Source organism: Lemur catta, chromosome 1 (genome assembly GCF_020740605.2).
Source record: "Lemur catta isolate mLemCat1 chromosome 1, mLemCat1.pri, whole genome shotgun sequence".
Classification (NCBI taxonomy): domain Eukaryota; kingdom Metazoa; phylum Chordata; class Mammalia; order Primates; family Lemuridae; genus Lemur; species Lemur catta.
Genome location: NC_059128.1, coordinates 110,709,374 through 110,725,270, shown reverse-complemented (window position 1 = coordinate 110,725,270; position 15,897 = coordinate 110,709,374). Strand labels below are relative to the sequence as shown.

At 55.6% G+C, this 15,897-nt stretch overlaps 1 protein-coding gene across 1 annotated transcript; it reads right to left on the bottom strand.

Annotated features, from left to right (window-relative positions):
• Positions 1–2,574: 2,574 nt before the first annotated feature.
• Positions 2,575–9,259, bottom strand: CNN1 (calponin 1). Its single transcript, XM_045546535.1, has 7 exons — positions 8,997–9,259; positions 6,879–7,000; positions 4,479–4,545; positions 4,247–4,384; positions 3,952–4,062; positions 3,398–3,544; positions 2,575–3,317 (listed from the first exon to the last, which is right to left on the bottom strand). Exons 1-7 carry the CDS (start codon positions 9,057–9,059, stop codon positions 3,072–3,074), a joined length of 894 nt encoding a protein of 297 aa, XP_045402491.1. The 5' UTR covers positions 9,060–9,259; the 3' UTR covers positions 2,575–3,071.
• Between the last annotated feature and the right edge of the window lie 6,638 nt (positions 9,260–15,897).

The window sequence follows — 15,897 nt, the reverse complement described above, 5'->3', positions numbered from 1 at the left end:
TCTCTGTGTGTGGCCCAGAACCAGAAGAGGGAGGGGGAACCTGGGGCTAAAGCCTTCAAGGGGCGACCTGGAGGCCCACTCTGTCAGTCTTGCAAACTGTCCAATGTTTTAGTCACTCAGTGAGCATTCAGGGTGTCCAGGACACTGACGGACCAGGCTGACATCTGGCCTGGTATTTACAGCAGTCAGTGAAAAACATCACTGGGGAGGTGGGACAGAGAGGGCTGTTGGGGGGCACACCTGGAGGGGCGGCCTGAGGAGGTGATGCTCTAAGGGCTTGCCAATGTCACCCCCCCCATCCCAGTATCCACCCTGTGGGGCAGGTGCTGAGGTAATTCCAGGTTCAAAGATGAGGAAACCAAGGCCAGAGATGGTGGAGGTTGCTGGCCCAAGGTCCTACGGCCAGAAAGCGGCACAAATGGGACTTGAATGCAGGAAGCCCGGCTCTTGGGTCAGAGTCCACAGTCTGACTTCCTTGTGAGTGCAGGGTCCAGGCAGAGGAAACGGCTCATGGGCCCTCCTGGAGGCTGTGTTGGGGAGAGACACAGGAGGGGAACAGTCCAAAAAGGGACCTTTTTCCAAGGGTGCTGAGGACTCTTGGAAGGTGCATGTGGGGGCTGGATGCTCACAGCTAACAGTGGCACCTGAAGTCGCCTGGGTAACGGGGACCCCAGTGCCCACCAGCCTGGGCCAGATCCAGCTTCTCCACCTGGCCCCGTGACGTGGGGCAGCAGGTGACCTGTGCTTCAGCGTCCTACAGCAGGAGGGGTGAAAGAACCTTCCTCCCAGGGCTTTGCTGAGGATGGAAGTGCCAGGCACGGTTTGAGTGGCTCTGGGGCCCACCCAGGGCAGTGACGAGTGTGAACAACTAGGGGAGGCATTAGCTGGCCCTGAAGCCCTGGCCACTGGGCTGGGCTGGGCAGCTGGGTCTGCCATGTACCCCCCAGGCCCACCCTGGTAATCTTGCTTCCTCCTCCAAGGCCCCAGGTAAGGTCCGTAGCCCTGGCAGGAGCCAGTGGATGTGGGCGGAGAGGTGGACCGGCACCTGGGTTGGGGGGTGCCCTTGGGGATCGAACAGGAAGGGGGCTTGTGCCTCTGGTGGCCGGGGCCCTCCCTGCCGCCCGCCCACCCCAGTCTCACACTCCAAGTGCTAATATGGTGCTGTTTTCCTGAGGAGGCAGGGCCCAGGGCCAGGCGTGGGTCCTCGGCATAGCTTCCCCGCGCCAGCTCTGGGGGAGCAGGACTCGCGGTAGCCAGGCCAAGAGCGCCTGGAATCCGGTTTATGAGGCCCCAGGGGCTGTGTGCGTCTGTGTGCTCGGGGCTTCTGGTGTCTGTCTCTGCAGATCCCCATGTTCTAGCCCCGACCCCTGACCTCCCTGGGGAGGGAAGGGGAGAAGATGGCTCCCTGCCCCGTCCCCACTTCTCCACACCTCCCTGGAACCCTGATGGTTGGTGGCTTTCAGGCAGGGTGGCTAGGGCTGTCCTTGTGGATATTACGGGGTCCTCACTGAAATATGAGAAGGTTGGGGCCCTGTTTACAGCCTTCTAGGGTCCTGGGCTGGCGGGCCAAACTCCAGTCTCAGCTTTAAGGGGGCTGGGAGTGAGCCAGGCACGCCCAGGTAGCCACACCGCATGGTCAGCTGTTCGGCTGCTCTGTGCTGGTCAGCGAAAGGCCAGTGCCCTGGCCCGGAAGTACCCATCATCCCCCACAATCCAGGGTTAAAGTGTTCATGGGGCCACCAGGACCTCCTGCTCATTGTACTTTTTCATTGTTGATGCTTGGACCCCATCAGCAGCTAAAGATTTGGAACATCACCGCCTGTCTAGGGTGTCATTTCATTTAAGCTCTCCCCTGACCCCACAGGGCTCACTGTCCCCATTTTCCATTTTTTTCCTTCCCCACCCCGTGTCCCCATGTTACTGATGGGGAAACAGGCATAGGGAGAAGTGGTTGCCCAGGGTCACCCAGCCAGTGGGCAGCAGATGCAGGATTCACATCCTATCTAGCCGATCCCAGTGCTCAGGCTCTGTCACCACAACCTACAGGCTTCCCCCCCAGGAGAGCTGCCAGGCATTGTGTGTGTGGGGGGGGGGGTGGCTGTCCTTTTTTTTTTTTTTTCTTAAAGAAAGAGACAGGGTCTCGCTCTGTGGCCCAGGCTGGAGTGCAGTGGCTGACTGTAACCTTGAACTCTTTGGCTCAATTGATCCTCCCACATCAGCCTCCGGAGGAGCTGGGACTACAGGCACATGCCACCACACCTGGCTAATTATTAAAAAATTTTTTGTAGAGGTGGGGTCTCACGATGTTGCCCAGGCGGGTCTCAAACTCCTGGGCTCAAGCAGTCCTGCCTCAGCTTCCCAAAGTGCTGGGATTACAGGTGTGCGTGTCATGGGTGTGTGGGGGGGGGTGTGGATTTTGCATGTGAGTGAGACAGGGTGCCTGTCCTATGTCTAGCTGAGTGGCTGTGAGGTCCGTTTGTGTATCTCGCCTTGTCTGTGAGAGTATGTGTCCCCGCAGATGTACGCACAGGGAGCTGGAGTGTATCCTGGCCAGAGCAGCCCCAAGGCCTTGGGTGACTTTACAGCCATTTATTGTGCTCCAGTGAAATAGAAAAAACAAAGTGCTCGCGTTCCAAATGCCGCTGTCACATCCACGTACGCCAGTCGCTGCAAACCAAACCGCGTGTGTCCGCTGGGTCTCTGGGCATGCAGTTTGCTCCCACTAAGGGACAGGGTGGGGGCGGGCCGAGCCTGGGCTCTGGGGGCTTCGCTTAGGGGGCTTCTGGTCCTGGGGGTACCCACTTGTGAGGGAGTGGGGCGACAGCTGGAATAGTTTTGCTCAGTGCGTCCTTTGGGTGCTGTTGGGGACACCCGGCTCTATGTTGGACCCTGTAGCACTACAGGGAGGGGCCCCCCACAGGCCCCCTAGTCTGCCCCAAACTCTAACCCTGTAGGCAGGTGCCAGGGGGCTGGAGGGCGCCATGCAGGGAGAGGGGGTCGGCTGGGCCCGGTGGGGTCCAGCCAAGGGCAGCAGCCAGCCTCCCTGGGGGGAAGGCGGGGAAGGCCGAGGCCTAGGCAGAGTTGTAGTAGTTGTGCGGGTGGTGGTTGTGCGCGGGCTCGCCCAACTCCGGGTAGTCGGGGTTCAGGCAGTACTTGGGGTCGTAGACCTGGCGCGGCAGCCCATATACGGTCATGCCCCGCTGCGATGCCCCCTTGTTGCTGCCCATCTGCAGGCTGACGTTGAGCGTGTCGCAGTGTTCCATGCCCAGCCCGGGCTCGAAGATCTGCCGCTTGGTCCCTGGCGCGGTCATGCCCGCCTGTGGAGGGCAGCGCGGTCAGGCCGTGGGGACCATTGGGGGAATGGGCCTCGCCGACATGCCACGCGGACCCCCCTCACCTGGCTGGCACCCTTGTTGGTGCCCATTTGCAGGCTGATGGTGGCCTGGTCCAGGGGCTGGTCTGTGCCCAGCTTGGGGTCGTAGAGGTGGCGCCGAGTGCCGTAGGCCGTCATGCCCTGCTGGCTAGCAAACTTGTTGGTGCCCATCTAGGAAGCCAGAGAGACAATCACAGAGCCGCACCCCGGGTCATGAGCAGTAACTGACAACCGAGGACCGTTGCATTTTTCAGATTGGAAACTGAGGCCCAGAGTGGGCATATCACGTGATTGACTTCTAGGGTTCAAGTCCCAGCCCACCATGCATGAACTGGGAGATCCGGGCAAAAGAGAGCTGGCCTCTCTGGGCCTCAGTTTCCTCATCTGTAGAAAGGGCGTGATGGTAACAGCACCTCCCCACGACGGCTGTTAACGGAGCGAGTTTGTGAATGGGAGATGCTGAGCACCATACCCGGCCTGTAGTTAAGTTAATGCCAAATATCTTGTCCCCCAAAGCCTTCAGGGACCAGGGTACCTTCCTGGCCTCCTTGACTTCCTCGGCAGGGAGGGGGTGGTACCTGCAGCCCGATGATGTTCCTCCCTTCTCTCAGTTTTTCAGGCTCAAATTTCCGCTCCTGCTTCTCCGCATACTTCACCCCCACGTTCACCTTGTTTCCTTTCGTCTTGGCCTGGGTGGGGCGAGGAGGGTGCGATTGACAACAGGGCCTCCAGGCTGCATTGTCCCCTTGGAGACCCTTGGCAGCACCTGCCACCCACACTGGGCTCAGGGGCACCAGTGGCTGCATGTTTGTGCAACCCAGCCCAGGCCGCCCACCACCCACTGTCCCGGGCCCACCCTGCCCCCACACTCACCATGCTGGCAAGGGCCAGGAGGGTGGACTGCACCTGGGTGTGGTTGGTGTTCTCAAACAGGTCATTGGCCTCAAAGATGTCGTGGGGCTTCACCCCGTACTTGGTGATGGCCTTGATGAAGTTGCCAATGTTCTCCAGCTGGTGGGGAGTGGGCAGCCGGGGAAGGGTCAGTGGTGGGCGTGTGGAGGGCTGATGGGCTTGTGGGCGAGGGGGTGAAAGGGACTGGTCTTACCTGGTGCCAATTTTGGGTGGACTCATTGACCTTCTTCACAGAGCCTGGCTGGAGCTTGTTGATGAACCTACAAGGAGTCGGGGAGGGGAGTGAGGATGCCCTCTGTTGCTCCACCCAGCCCAGCCCAGTGAGTAGGGCATTAGAGTGATCGTGACTGGGCCATACTGTACCACTGTGTCACCTCCCACTACAGCCAGCTCTCAATGCAGCCCTTCCAAACCACCCCCACGTGCACAGGTGGGACACCAGCTTCAGGGCAGCTAGACTCAGGTCCCCGTGAGAGAGGCTCCTCATGCAAGGTGTGCCCAAGTCAGGTGTTCCCCAAGCCTCACTGGCACCGCGTCTCAGCATCCTTTTCTCTTGCAGACAGTGGGGAGCCCACACAGGCCTTTCTTTGACCATGCCCACCCCCTGGATGATCTCATCCAGTCTCTTGGCTCTAAGAGCCATCCATGTGCCACCAGCGACACCCCCATGTCTCCCTGCAGCCCTGGCCTCTCGCTCCCCATCCAGCTTCGTCCATGGGCGTCTCCAGTCAAACCCACCCCACTCCCACCAAACTCCAGGTGTTCAGCCAAAACCCTTGGACTTGCCTCTGACTCCCCCCACTTTCTCACAGCCCCACGTACAGTCTCTCTCCTCTTTTTTTTTTCTTTTTCTTTTTTTTGAGACAGGATCTCATTCTGTTGCCTGGGCTAGAGTGCAGTGGCATCATCATAGCCCACTGCAACCTCAAACTCCTGGGCTCAAGTGATCCTCCTGCCCCAGCCTCCTGAATAGCAGGAACTACAGGCGCGCACCACCATGCCTGGCTAATTTTTCTATTTTTTGTAGAGGGGTCTTGCTCTTGCCCAGGCTGGTCTCAAACTCCTGGGCTCAAGCAATCCTCCCTCCTTGGCCTCCCAAAGTATAGGGATTACAGGCATGAACCACCATGCCCAGCCTCTCTGCCTTGTAAGTACATCTAGAAGCCCACCCACTACTCCCCACTACCTCCACTCTGGTCTAAGCCACCAGTGTCTGTCTCCTGGGCTCTTGGGGCTCCCAACTTCCACCTCATCCCCTACAGACCCTTCCTCACTCAGCAGCCAGAATGGCCATTTTGAGGCAATTCAAATTATTCTCCAGTTCAGAATCCTGCAGTGCTTCCCTGCTGCCTTCACAATCAAATCCTAACTCCTTGCCATGATTAAAAGGCTCTCTGGCATCTGGTCCCCAGTTCACTGTGTAACTTCCTCTCCCTGCACTCTCTGTCACTCACTTGGTGCTGGCCACGCTGTCCTCCTTATGTTCCTTGAACACCCCGAGCACGCTCCTACCTCAGGGCCTTTGCACCGGCCATCCCGTCTGCCTCCTACAATCCCTCTTCTCTCAGATCTCCCGGCTTCCTCCCTCCCTCCCTCTATCTGAGGTTCTGTTCAAGTGTCACCAACTCAGAAAGCCTGGAAGACCACTCTGTAAGGGACAGCACCCCCCCACACACACACCCCCAACCTGCCCCTCTCATCCTCCTTCCCCAGTTGACTTTCCCCCAGGGCACTTGCCACCGCAGTCAAGTCCGTGATGATTTGATTGACTATTTGGTCTCACCCCCAAAACTCCCTGTTGAGTCCTAGTTGCTCCTAGCTCCTACCCCGTCTGTTCACTGCCACGGTGCCTGCTCCAGAGCCTGGCACACAGCAAGTGCTCCGTAAATCCTTGTTGCATGAGTGGATGAGTGAATGACCGAGTGGCTGGCTGACTCCATACTGTTTGAGACCTGAGCAGCCCTCTGTCTGAGCTGGGACACCAGCTTCCCCCGCCCCCTCCCCTGTGCCCCAATTCCTTATTTCTAGTGGATGGGGATGGGACAAGATAAACACCCCTCCATAGCCCTCCCCAGCGCCGGGGCTTGGGGAGGCGCTTGGGTCACCCTGCCCTGGGTCAGACACAGAGATGCAGATAGGATCCCACCCAGTGTTAGGGTTGCAGTGGATTCAGGGCCATGGGGCTCTGAAGGGAATAGAAAACCGGGACCTGCTTAGCACATCGGTCACCTCAAGCCAGCCATGAACAGCTATTGTTGCCAGCTGCCTATTAACTGTGACCGCTCTTTCTGGGGACTCTGGAAGCCATAGATGGGCCTGCCCTGTATAGCATGGTGGTTAAGATTCTGGAGTCATTCCCACTGAAACAGCCTAGGACTTTGGGCAGTGTGTTTAACCCATCTGGGCCTCAGTTATCCTTGCCTGTTACATGGGCGCAATGATTATTTGCCACCTCAGAGGACTGTTTTGAGGTTTCTGATATAAAGTGTTCAACCCAGCTCTGGGTTCATGGTCGTTTGAGGGGCCACGTGGAGATGGGTGTTTGGGTTGGGAGTGGCCCAAGCAGGGTCGGGGCCACGAGTGCCCCACTCACTCGCAAAGAATGATGCCATCCTTGAGGCCGTCCATGAAGTTGTTGCCGATGCGGCGCCCTGTCACCCCCTCGATCCATTCTCTCAGCTCCTGCTCCCGCTGGTGGTCGTACTTCTGGGCCAGCTGGAGGTGAGGGGCACAGAGGGGGCGGTGAGGATGCGGTGGGGAGTGGCCTGGGCTCCCTGAGTCCCATGCAAGCCTCCCTCAGCCTCGTCTCCTGCTTCGTCCCTTTCCAACTAAGGCAATTCTGCCCCAGCGTCCGTGGGGGAGGGGGGTGGGCGCTGGGGTGGGCTGAGGGCCAGAGCTGAGGTGGCACCTGCCCAGGGGGCCATTCCGGGCATTCTGAGGTTTGGCACCAGAAAGTGTAGACAGGGGGGTGGACGTGGAAAGCCAGATCCATAGAGCCAGAGGGGCAAGGGGCGGGGCCTAGCTTCTTGGTTCCCCCTCCAGGCCAAACTTGGGGTGTATCTTTCTCTGGCCCTGCCCCCCTGTTGAAAGAGGGGGCGCCCAGGCAGAGGAGGAGGAGACCTAAGGAGGTGCCCCTGGGTGCTGGCTTGCAGGGGACTGCTCTGTCCTACATCTCTCAGTGTCTGTCCAGGTCCCCATCTCCCAGGCTCTGTCTCTAGCTAGAGTAGCTAGAGCTGGGGGTCTGGCCTTGGTCCTGCCCCCCACTCCTTGCGAGTCTGTATGTCTCTGTCTCTCCCCCAGCTCTGTCTGTCTTTCCTTGGCTCAGTCTTGGGGTCCCCGTCTCTCTGGGTGGCTAGTCCCTGTCTGACATCTCTGCCTCCGCAGGTCATTCTCCGTCCCCAACTCCAAGTTCCCGGCCACTGATGGGGGTGGGGTGCGTCTGTCTCCCCTGTCTCCCTGTCCCGTGCTCTCTGTCTCTGTCTAGGTCTTATCTGGCTCATGGTTCGCCCTCCCCCGACTGTCTCTTTGGTGTCTCAGCCTCTCAGTGTCTCTGTCTGCGTCTTTCCCCCGACCCCTGGTTTCTCCAGAACCCTCCGCCCCAGCCCAGCCAGGCTCCCAGTCCCTGGGGGATCGGGCTGCCCCTTCTCCTGGGTGGCGGACGGAGGTGGGAGGGGCAGCCCCCTCACCTGGCCCCGGCCCTGCCACCCCCCTCCCCACCAGCCCGGCTTTATAAAGCAAACCGGCCCTTATATAGCGTGGCCCGGGCTCCCCGAGGCCGCCTTATATGGAGCGGCGGCTCTGCGCGGCTCTGGGGCCGGCGCTGGGGGGAGGGGGCGGCGCTGGGATCTGTCTCCAACCCGAGCACCCGCCCCCCACCCGCGTCCTCCTCCATCCCCAGGATCCCCCCAACCCAGGTTCCAATGCCTGCTCCCCACTCCCTCACTATGGGACCCTGGGAAAAGTCACTCTGAGCCTCAGTATTCCCCTCTGTGAAATGGGGCTGGACCACCTTCCCCCAGCAGCGCTCTTGGGGGGGATCCCAGTAGGGTAGGAAGGCCAAGTTCCCTACCCTGGAGAAACTGACCCCATTCTGATGTAGGGGGAATGAATCCAGGGCCCCAGTTCTGTGCCTGCCTTACCTGGGCCCCTAGCCACTGGCCTCTCCTCTCTGAACCTCAGTTTACCCATACACAGCATGGAGGTGCTGTCTGGGTGTCTTCCTAGCTCTGTAATTAGGAGCCCCCTGCCATGTTTCTGATGCCAGCAGCCCCCTACCCTCCTCCTCTGTCCCCCTCTACCGTCACCGTCTCCCACAGTTGCTGGGCTTCACCTCCCAGGAACCCCAGTTCTCAAGTGCTCCTCAATATTTCTGTTAGGCTGGGGGTGTGGGAAAAATCAACAAGTCTTCCCCCTACAGCCCCCTCCCATCCAGGAACACAAAGGGTTAACAGAGGACTCTGAACAGGTAGGAATCTTTGCAGTGGACTGACCTCCTCTGTTTATGTGTGGCTGTGTGCCCCCCAGCAGTAGCTGAGCTCTCCGGATGTCCCCAAGGGGGAGCAAGGCAATGCCTGCCCCATGCCTCTCCCTCTCGCCCTCTCAGGTTCCGGGTCACATGGGGTAGGCAGGAGGGGGTTTAGGGAACCCCAGCAGCAGGGCTTCTGGCCTGGCAGGACATGCGAGCCAGGCTAGGGAGGCCCTCCAGCCCTACCTTGTTCTTGACCTCGGCAGACAGCCCATAGGCAGGGCCTCGGTTGAAATGAGCAGAGGACATGCTGGCTGGTGGGCTGTGGCCAGGGCAGTGGTGGCGCTAACTCTGAGGACCACCACAGCAGCTGAAGCTCCGTCTGCACCCTCTTCCCTCCTCACACGTTTTTGAAGCTCCGGAGGCGGCCCGGGTGTCTTCCACGGCCATTCCATTGGCCACAGGGGCCTGCCAAGGGGCGGAGCACCCCCCACCTCGCCAGCCCCCCCTTGTGATGTCAGAGCCTTGGTATTGGGAGCTGATTGTGTCATTGTTTCCACCTAGGGGGGCAGCCTGCATTATGCTTAGGGGGGGCTTGATCAGATGCAGACCAACCTTCTTCTGCCACCACCACCCCCCCCCCCCGTCTCCACCCACCATCCACTGGACCTCTGGCTGAGTCTCTAAGTTCATCTCTCTTCTTTCCAGTTTTGAGGCAGGACTGTCACCTATGGTAGTTTGGGGAGCACCATCTTGGGTTTAATTCCAGATACCAACAGTCTATAACCTTAGGCAGGCCCTTTGTCTGGGCCTCTATTGCCACATCTGTAAAATGGGCTAATGATAGTGCCTGCCTAATGGGAGTGTTGTGAAAATCAGAAGAAATAAGGCCTTGGACATGCCCAGCACAGTGCCTGGCACACGGGAGGGACTCAGATGATAGCATTCTTTCTGCTGAGGGTCCAGCACCCCCGTTTTTGTTCCCTCCAGCCCCTCATAAGCACCTGGGGGAGCAGAGATCCTCCCCATCCACCTGTGGGTCACCTGAGCCATGGAGTAACTGCCGTTGAGTCCCAGGCCATGAACTATGTCCCTGTCAAGCAGCCCCATCTGGCCAGATCCCACCCCTGGACCACAGGGATGGATGCCATGTCAACATATGTCAGGGCCACATTAGTGACACTTGGATGACATGTCAGCATCCTGCCCCACACTAATGATATGATAAGAACATGCAGTTTACTGGCCATGTGCTAAGGACATGGCTGTGATATGCCCAAATGGCAGCAACCATGTGTCAGGCCTTGTTCCGAACACTATATATGTATCCACTCAATCTTCACAACACTCTCAGAGGTGGACGCTGTTATTACACTCACTTTACGTGCGGGGAAACTGAGGCACAGGGGCATAGAATCGCTTCCCAGTGTCACACAGCTGGCCTGTGGCAGAATAGAATTTGATCCTCTGTCCCATGAACCTTAGCTATGAGGCTAAGGCCGGGTTTCTCAACCTCAGCACTTCTGACAGTTGAGGCTGGGTAATTCCTCACGGTGGGGGCTGCCCTGGGCATCGTAGGACTTCAAGCATCATTCCTGGAGGGATGCCATCAGCACCCCCTTAGCTTTGACAACCAGAAATATCTACAGACATTCATTTCCAAATGTCCCCAGGTTGGGGTGGGGGCGGAAGAAGATCGCCCCCATTTGAGAACCACTGAGCTAAGGCCATATGCTAAAGACCAGTTTGATGGCGCATCATGATATGTTGAAGATACACTAAAATATATATTAATAACATGAGCTAACAATTAGCACCTGCTATGTACTAAGTGTTTTAGATTTGTTAACTCATTCCCCACAATAGCCCTAGGAGGTGGGGTCTATATGAGGCACAGAGACATGCAGCCGACTGTTCAGGTCACACAGCTCGAGGGTGGAGGAGCCGGGATTCGAACGCGCAGATTCCTGGATCCTGCCCACGCTGACCGGCCCTCCGCGGGCCACAGGTCGCTACTGTGCGTGGAAGGACCAGCGGCTTGGCCCAGCTTGCGGCCGGCACCCCCGGGCGGGGGCGGGGCCTGGCGGGGACAGGGCGGGGCTTGGCGGGGGTCCCGGCGGCGGTGACGTCACGCGCTGACTCACTCGGCCCTGGCCCCGGGCAGCGGCCGCTTGGCCATTTATAGAATCCGCGCGGGCTCTGAAGTCACGGCCCAGGCACGACGGGGGCAGGCTGGGGGAGCTCTTGGCGCGCCCCCTGACGGGGCAGCCCCGGGTCCCCCGAGAGGACAGCCCGTTCTGGGTCAACCTTGTTCCTCCGATTCTGGGTCTGTGTCTCTGAGTCGCTGTTTGTCCGTCTTTCTGCGTCACCACGGCTTTTTCTGTCTCTGCCTTTGTCTCTCTGTGTCTCTGGGAATCTGCCTGTCCCTGTTTCTCTCTGTGGTCAGGTCTCTTCGCGCTCTCCATTCTCTCTCCATCTCTGTGTCTCTGTTCCTGTTGCAGGTCTCGAGTCGTTCTGTTTCTCTCTCTGGATGTGAATGTCGCTGTATTGTCTCTGTTTCTTCGTGTCTCTGTCTAGTAGATGGAGCTAGAGGCAGACAGAGAGGGGACTGAGCCCACCCCAAGACCCCAAGCCCAGGGTACTCCCCCATCACTGACTGCCCTTGTGAAATCCCCTACTCTCAACTTTAGGGAACCCCCTAAAACCTTCCTGATGCTCAGAACCATTTAAAACACACACACACCCCTTTGTACCTGTGTGTCTTGGGGAGAGAGTTGAAAGCCCACCCTGCACGAGCCTGTCTTGGCAGCCCACCCTGCCAGCGCCCCCCTTGCCTAGCTGTCTCCTCCAGAAAACAGGCTGAGGCTGTTGTTCCTAAGCTTCTGTTCCAGGAACACACACTCTGTGCAAGGCACTGTACCAGACACAATTTCATTTCATCTTCACCACCAGCCCCTCTCATGGTGGAAGTTCTTAGGCCTATCTTATAAATAAGGAAATTCAAGGTTCAGAAGGGCCAATCCACTGTCCCAGGGTCATATTGCTCCTGCCTTTCCTTCCAGATCCTTCCAGACATGGGTGCTTTTTTTTTTTTTTTTTTTTTGAGTCCCCAAGCACATTCCCACCTTGGGACCCTTGCACTAGCAGTTCCTGACACCTGGAAGCCATTCTGCAAGATGCCTGCATGGTTTCTCCCTCAGTTCAGTCTCTATTCAAATGTCACCTCTTCAGAGAGGCCCTCCCTGACCACTGCCCTAAAATAATAGCATCCCCCACCCCCAGACTGTCTATGAGAGGGTGAGCAGGAGGCAGCTGTTCACTTAAGTGTTTGCACCTGACAGTGGGTATTTTTATCTCCAAAAAAATTTTAATTTTAGGGCTGGGTGTGTTGGTTCATGCCTGTAATCCCAGCACTTTGGGTGGCCAAGATAGGTGGACCATTTAAGGCCAGGAGTTCAAGACCAGCCTGGGCAACATAGCCAGACCCTGTCTCAAAAAAAAAAAAAAAAAAAAAAGGTGGGCATGGTGGCAAATGCCTGTAGTCCCAGTTACTTGGGAAACTGAGGTAGGAGGACTGGGCTTAAGTCCAGCCTGGGTGACAGAGCAAGACCCCATCTCTAAAAAAATAAATAAATTAAATTAAAAAGTGATTTAACAGTTTTCTCTGATTGGACACAGGAGGACAGACAAAAAAAATCACTCCCACCACTCTCTCTTCTTTCTCTGCTTTCTTTTTCTTACCATCTCCTGACATCTTACATATGTATTTACTTATGATCTATCTTATCCTGTGAGAAAAGAAACTCCACAGGGGGCAGGGATTTGCCTGTTCTGTCCACTTTTTTTATCCCCACTGTCCAAAACAGTGCCTGTACACAACAGGCACTCAAAAACTGCTCACTGAATAAGTGCAATTAAAGAGGGTGAGCTGGGACTCAGACACACGTGTGTCTGAAATGTTGCTGCTTAACCACACCCAAGGGAAGGACATGATTTCCCAGTATCTTCTGATGGATGGTTGAGGTAGGGATCCCCTTTAAGTTTCCCTTTCTCCCCTCGCCGGAAGAACAATTAGAGGAGGGGGTGAGGAGGTTGGGTCACAGGCTGTGGCCGGGGTTATTCCGGGCTATTCTATAGGAGCTTCCCACTCCCTTGTGTAGCCTTGAGCTTTGCAAGGAGATGCTATGAAGGAAAAGCATCTGGATGAACAAGAAAGCTTTTTTAAGAAAGCAGATAGGTGACTATCATATTGGCAAAAAATCAGAATGCTTGATAACACACGATGCAGGGGAGGCTGTGGGAACATTGTTGATGGGTGTGGGCAATCTGTTGGTGGTTTTCCAAATGAGAAATGTCCTTACCTACTGAACCAGCATATCCTCTTTTCTGGAATATTCCTAAGAAGTACAAGTGTAGCTGTGAAGAATGACATATGTGCAAGAACATTTATTGCAGTGGCCTTGTCATAACAAGTCATCCATCAGTGGGGGACAAGGGAAATACACAAAGATGCAGTGAGAAGATGCAGCACTTTGAGCTAAATAGAAGCACCATGGTGCTGTGGTTAAGAGTAAAAGTGGGGGCTCTAGATCCATATTCTGTGGGTTTGAGGCATGCCCTGGTGCGTCCTGCTGTGTGACCTTGGACAGGTGTCTTACCCTCTCTGTGCCTTAATTTCCTCCTCTGGAAAATGGGCATATTAATAATGCCTGTTTCCTAAGTTTGTTTGTTTTTAATTTGTTTTTTTTTAGATACAGGGTCTCGCTCTGTCACCCAGGCTAGAGTGCAGTTGGGCAATCAATCATAGCTCACTGAAGCCTTGAACTGGGCTCAAACGATCCTTACCACTCAGCCTCCTGAGTAGCTAGGACTAAAGGTGTGCACCAGTCCACCTGGCTAGTTTTTTAATTTTTTTGTAGAGATGGGTCCTTGCTATGTTGCCCATCCTGGTCTCGAACTCCTGGCCTCAAGTCATCCTCCCACCTCAGCCTCCCAAAGTGCTAGGATTACAGGTGTGAGCCACCATGCCTGGGTATTTTTAACTTTTTGAGATAATTTTAGACTTACAGAAAAGTCGCAAAAATAGTATAGAGAGTTCCCATATACATCTCACCTGGCTCCTAATGTTAACATCTTACGTAACCATAGTACATTTGTCAAACTAAGAAATTAACTTTGCTGTAATAATACTAATAAGCTACAGACTTGATTAGTATTTCTTCAGCTTTTCTACTTATGTTCTTTGTCTGTTTAGAATTCAATCCAAGATCCCTCATTGCATTTATTTTTATGCACTTATATTTAATTTTTTTAGAGAGGGGGTCTCACTGTGTTCCCCAAGCTGGACTCAAACTCCTGTGCTCAAGCGATCCTCCTTCCTCAGCCTCCCCAGTACCTGGAACTACAGGTCCCGGGCACCACACCTGTGTCAGTTCCTCAGTCTTTCATGACCTTGATAGGGTTTTTTTTGTTTTTGTTTTTGTTTTGAGACAGAGTCTCACTCTGTTGCCCTGGCTAGAGTGCCGTGGCGTCAGCCTAGCTCACAGCATCCTCAAACTCCTGGGCTCAGGCGATCCTTCTGCCTTAGCCTCCCGAGTAGCTGGGACTACAGGCATGTGCCACCATGCCTGGCTGATTTTTTTCTATATATATTTTTAGCTGTCCATATAATTTCTTTCTATTTTTAGTAGAGACAGGGTCTCGCCCTTGCTCAGGCTGGTCTTGAACTCCTGAGCTCAAGTGATCCACCTGCCTTGGCCTCCCAGAGTGCTAGGATTACAGGCGTGAGCCACCTCGCCCAGCCCCGACCTTGACAGTTTTGAAGAGTACTGATAAGTTATTTTATAGACTGTCTCTATATTTGGTTTGTCTTGATCAGATTGAGGTTTTTGCGTTACTGGCAAGAATACCAGAGGGGTGATGATGGACCCTTCTGATGTCACTGTGTCACAGGGGCTTCATGATGTCACTATGACTAATCGCTGTTGATGTTAACCTTGGTCCTTTGCTTAAGGTGATGTCTGCCACGATCGTCCACCGTGAAGCTGCTATTTTTCATCTATTCTTTCCAAGATGGCATGCTATAGAGTCTGCACCAGGGCCTGACACATCATATTGTGTTCTGTGTTAACAAATACAGTACGTAAAATATGTAAAACGTGTTTAAACAGACTACTTCCAGAAGTATAAATAAGAAAACAAAGCCATTGCTACTTCAAGAGAGGGACACTGGGAGCTCTGAAGGCTGCAGCTAGGTCAGCAACCGCACCACCTCCCAGAGGTACCCTGACTCACGGCTCTGCTGAGCCGAGCAAACTGCGCCTGCGCCTAGCTGGGGGTCCCGGCAGAGGGCAGCAGCGCGCCCAGCTACTATCCACGTGGCTGTCAACTCGCCAAGGAGGAGTGCGCTAGCTCTTCTGGACCGGCAGCTGATTGGCTACAGGTCCTCTCAGATCGACCAATCCCAGGAGTCCTGATGAGGTGGATGTGCTGCGGCTGCGCAGAGTCCTTGAGGAGTCCTAAGGGTAGTTCTATACCTTATCCCCCAAGCCCGCTCACTGGCCATGCAGGCAGAGGGACTGCAGAAAGGGGTTTCTATTTTCTTTCCTTTTTTGAGAGAGAGTCACGCTCTATCACCCCAGGTAGAGTGCATCATCATAGATCACTGCAACCTCAAACTCCTGGGCTGGAGCGATCGTCCTGCCTGGGATTACAGGCAGACACCACGGTGCCTGCTAATTTTTCTATTTTTAGTAGAAACAGCGTCTCACTCTTGCTCAGACTGGTCTCCAACTCCTGAGCTCAAGTGAGCCTCCTGCCTCGGCCTCACAGAGTCCTGGGATTACAGGCGTGAGCCACTGCACCCAGCCAGAAATGGGTTTCTATGGGCGGATAACCCTCCTCCCCTGGGGCCACTGCGACTGCCAAGACCTGTTTTACATGCTAATCCACCCAGGTTATCAACAGCCTAAAACTGGGGCTCTCTAGGGGAGCCCAGAAAGCCCACCACCCCAAATTTAACCTCGTCCTATCACATTCCCCCCTGTTACTCTCCATTGGCCACTCACAGCCTTTGCAGTTCTTCCCTGTGCCCAAAGTGTTCCCCAGATATCCAGATGGCTCATTCTGTGCCCAAAGTGTTCCCCAG

Bases quoted from the DNA above. Each gene is read 5' to 3' on its own strand.
- CNN1 (XM_045546535.1), bottom strand. From the start codon at position 9,059: ATGTCCTCTGCTCATTTCAACCGAGGCCCTGCCTATGGGCTGTCTGCC. The intron at 7,001-8,996 runs GTAGGGCTGGAG...CCTCACCTCCAG, and splicing joins CTGCCGAGGTCAAGAACAAG to CTGGCCCAGAAGTACGACCA. The intron at 3,545-3,951 runs GTACCACCCCCT...CTGGCTTCCTAG, and splicing joins GGAACATCATCGGGCTGCAG to ATGGGCACCAACAAGTTTGC.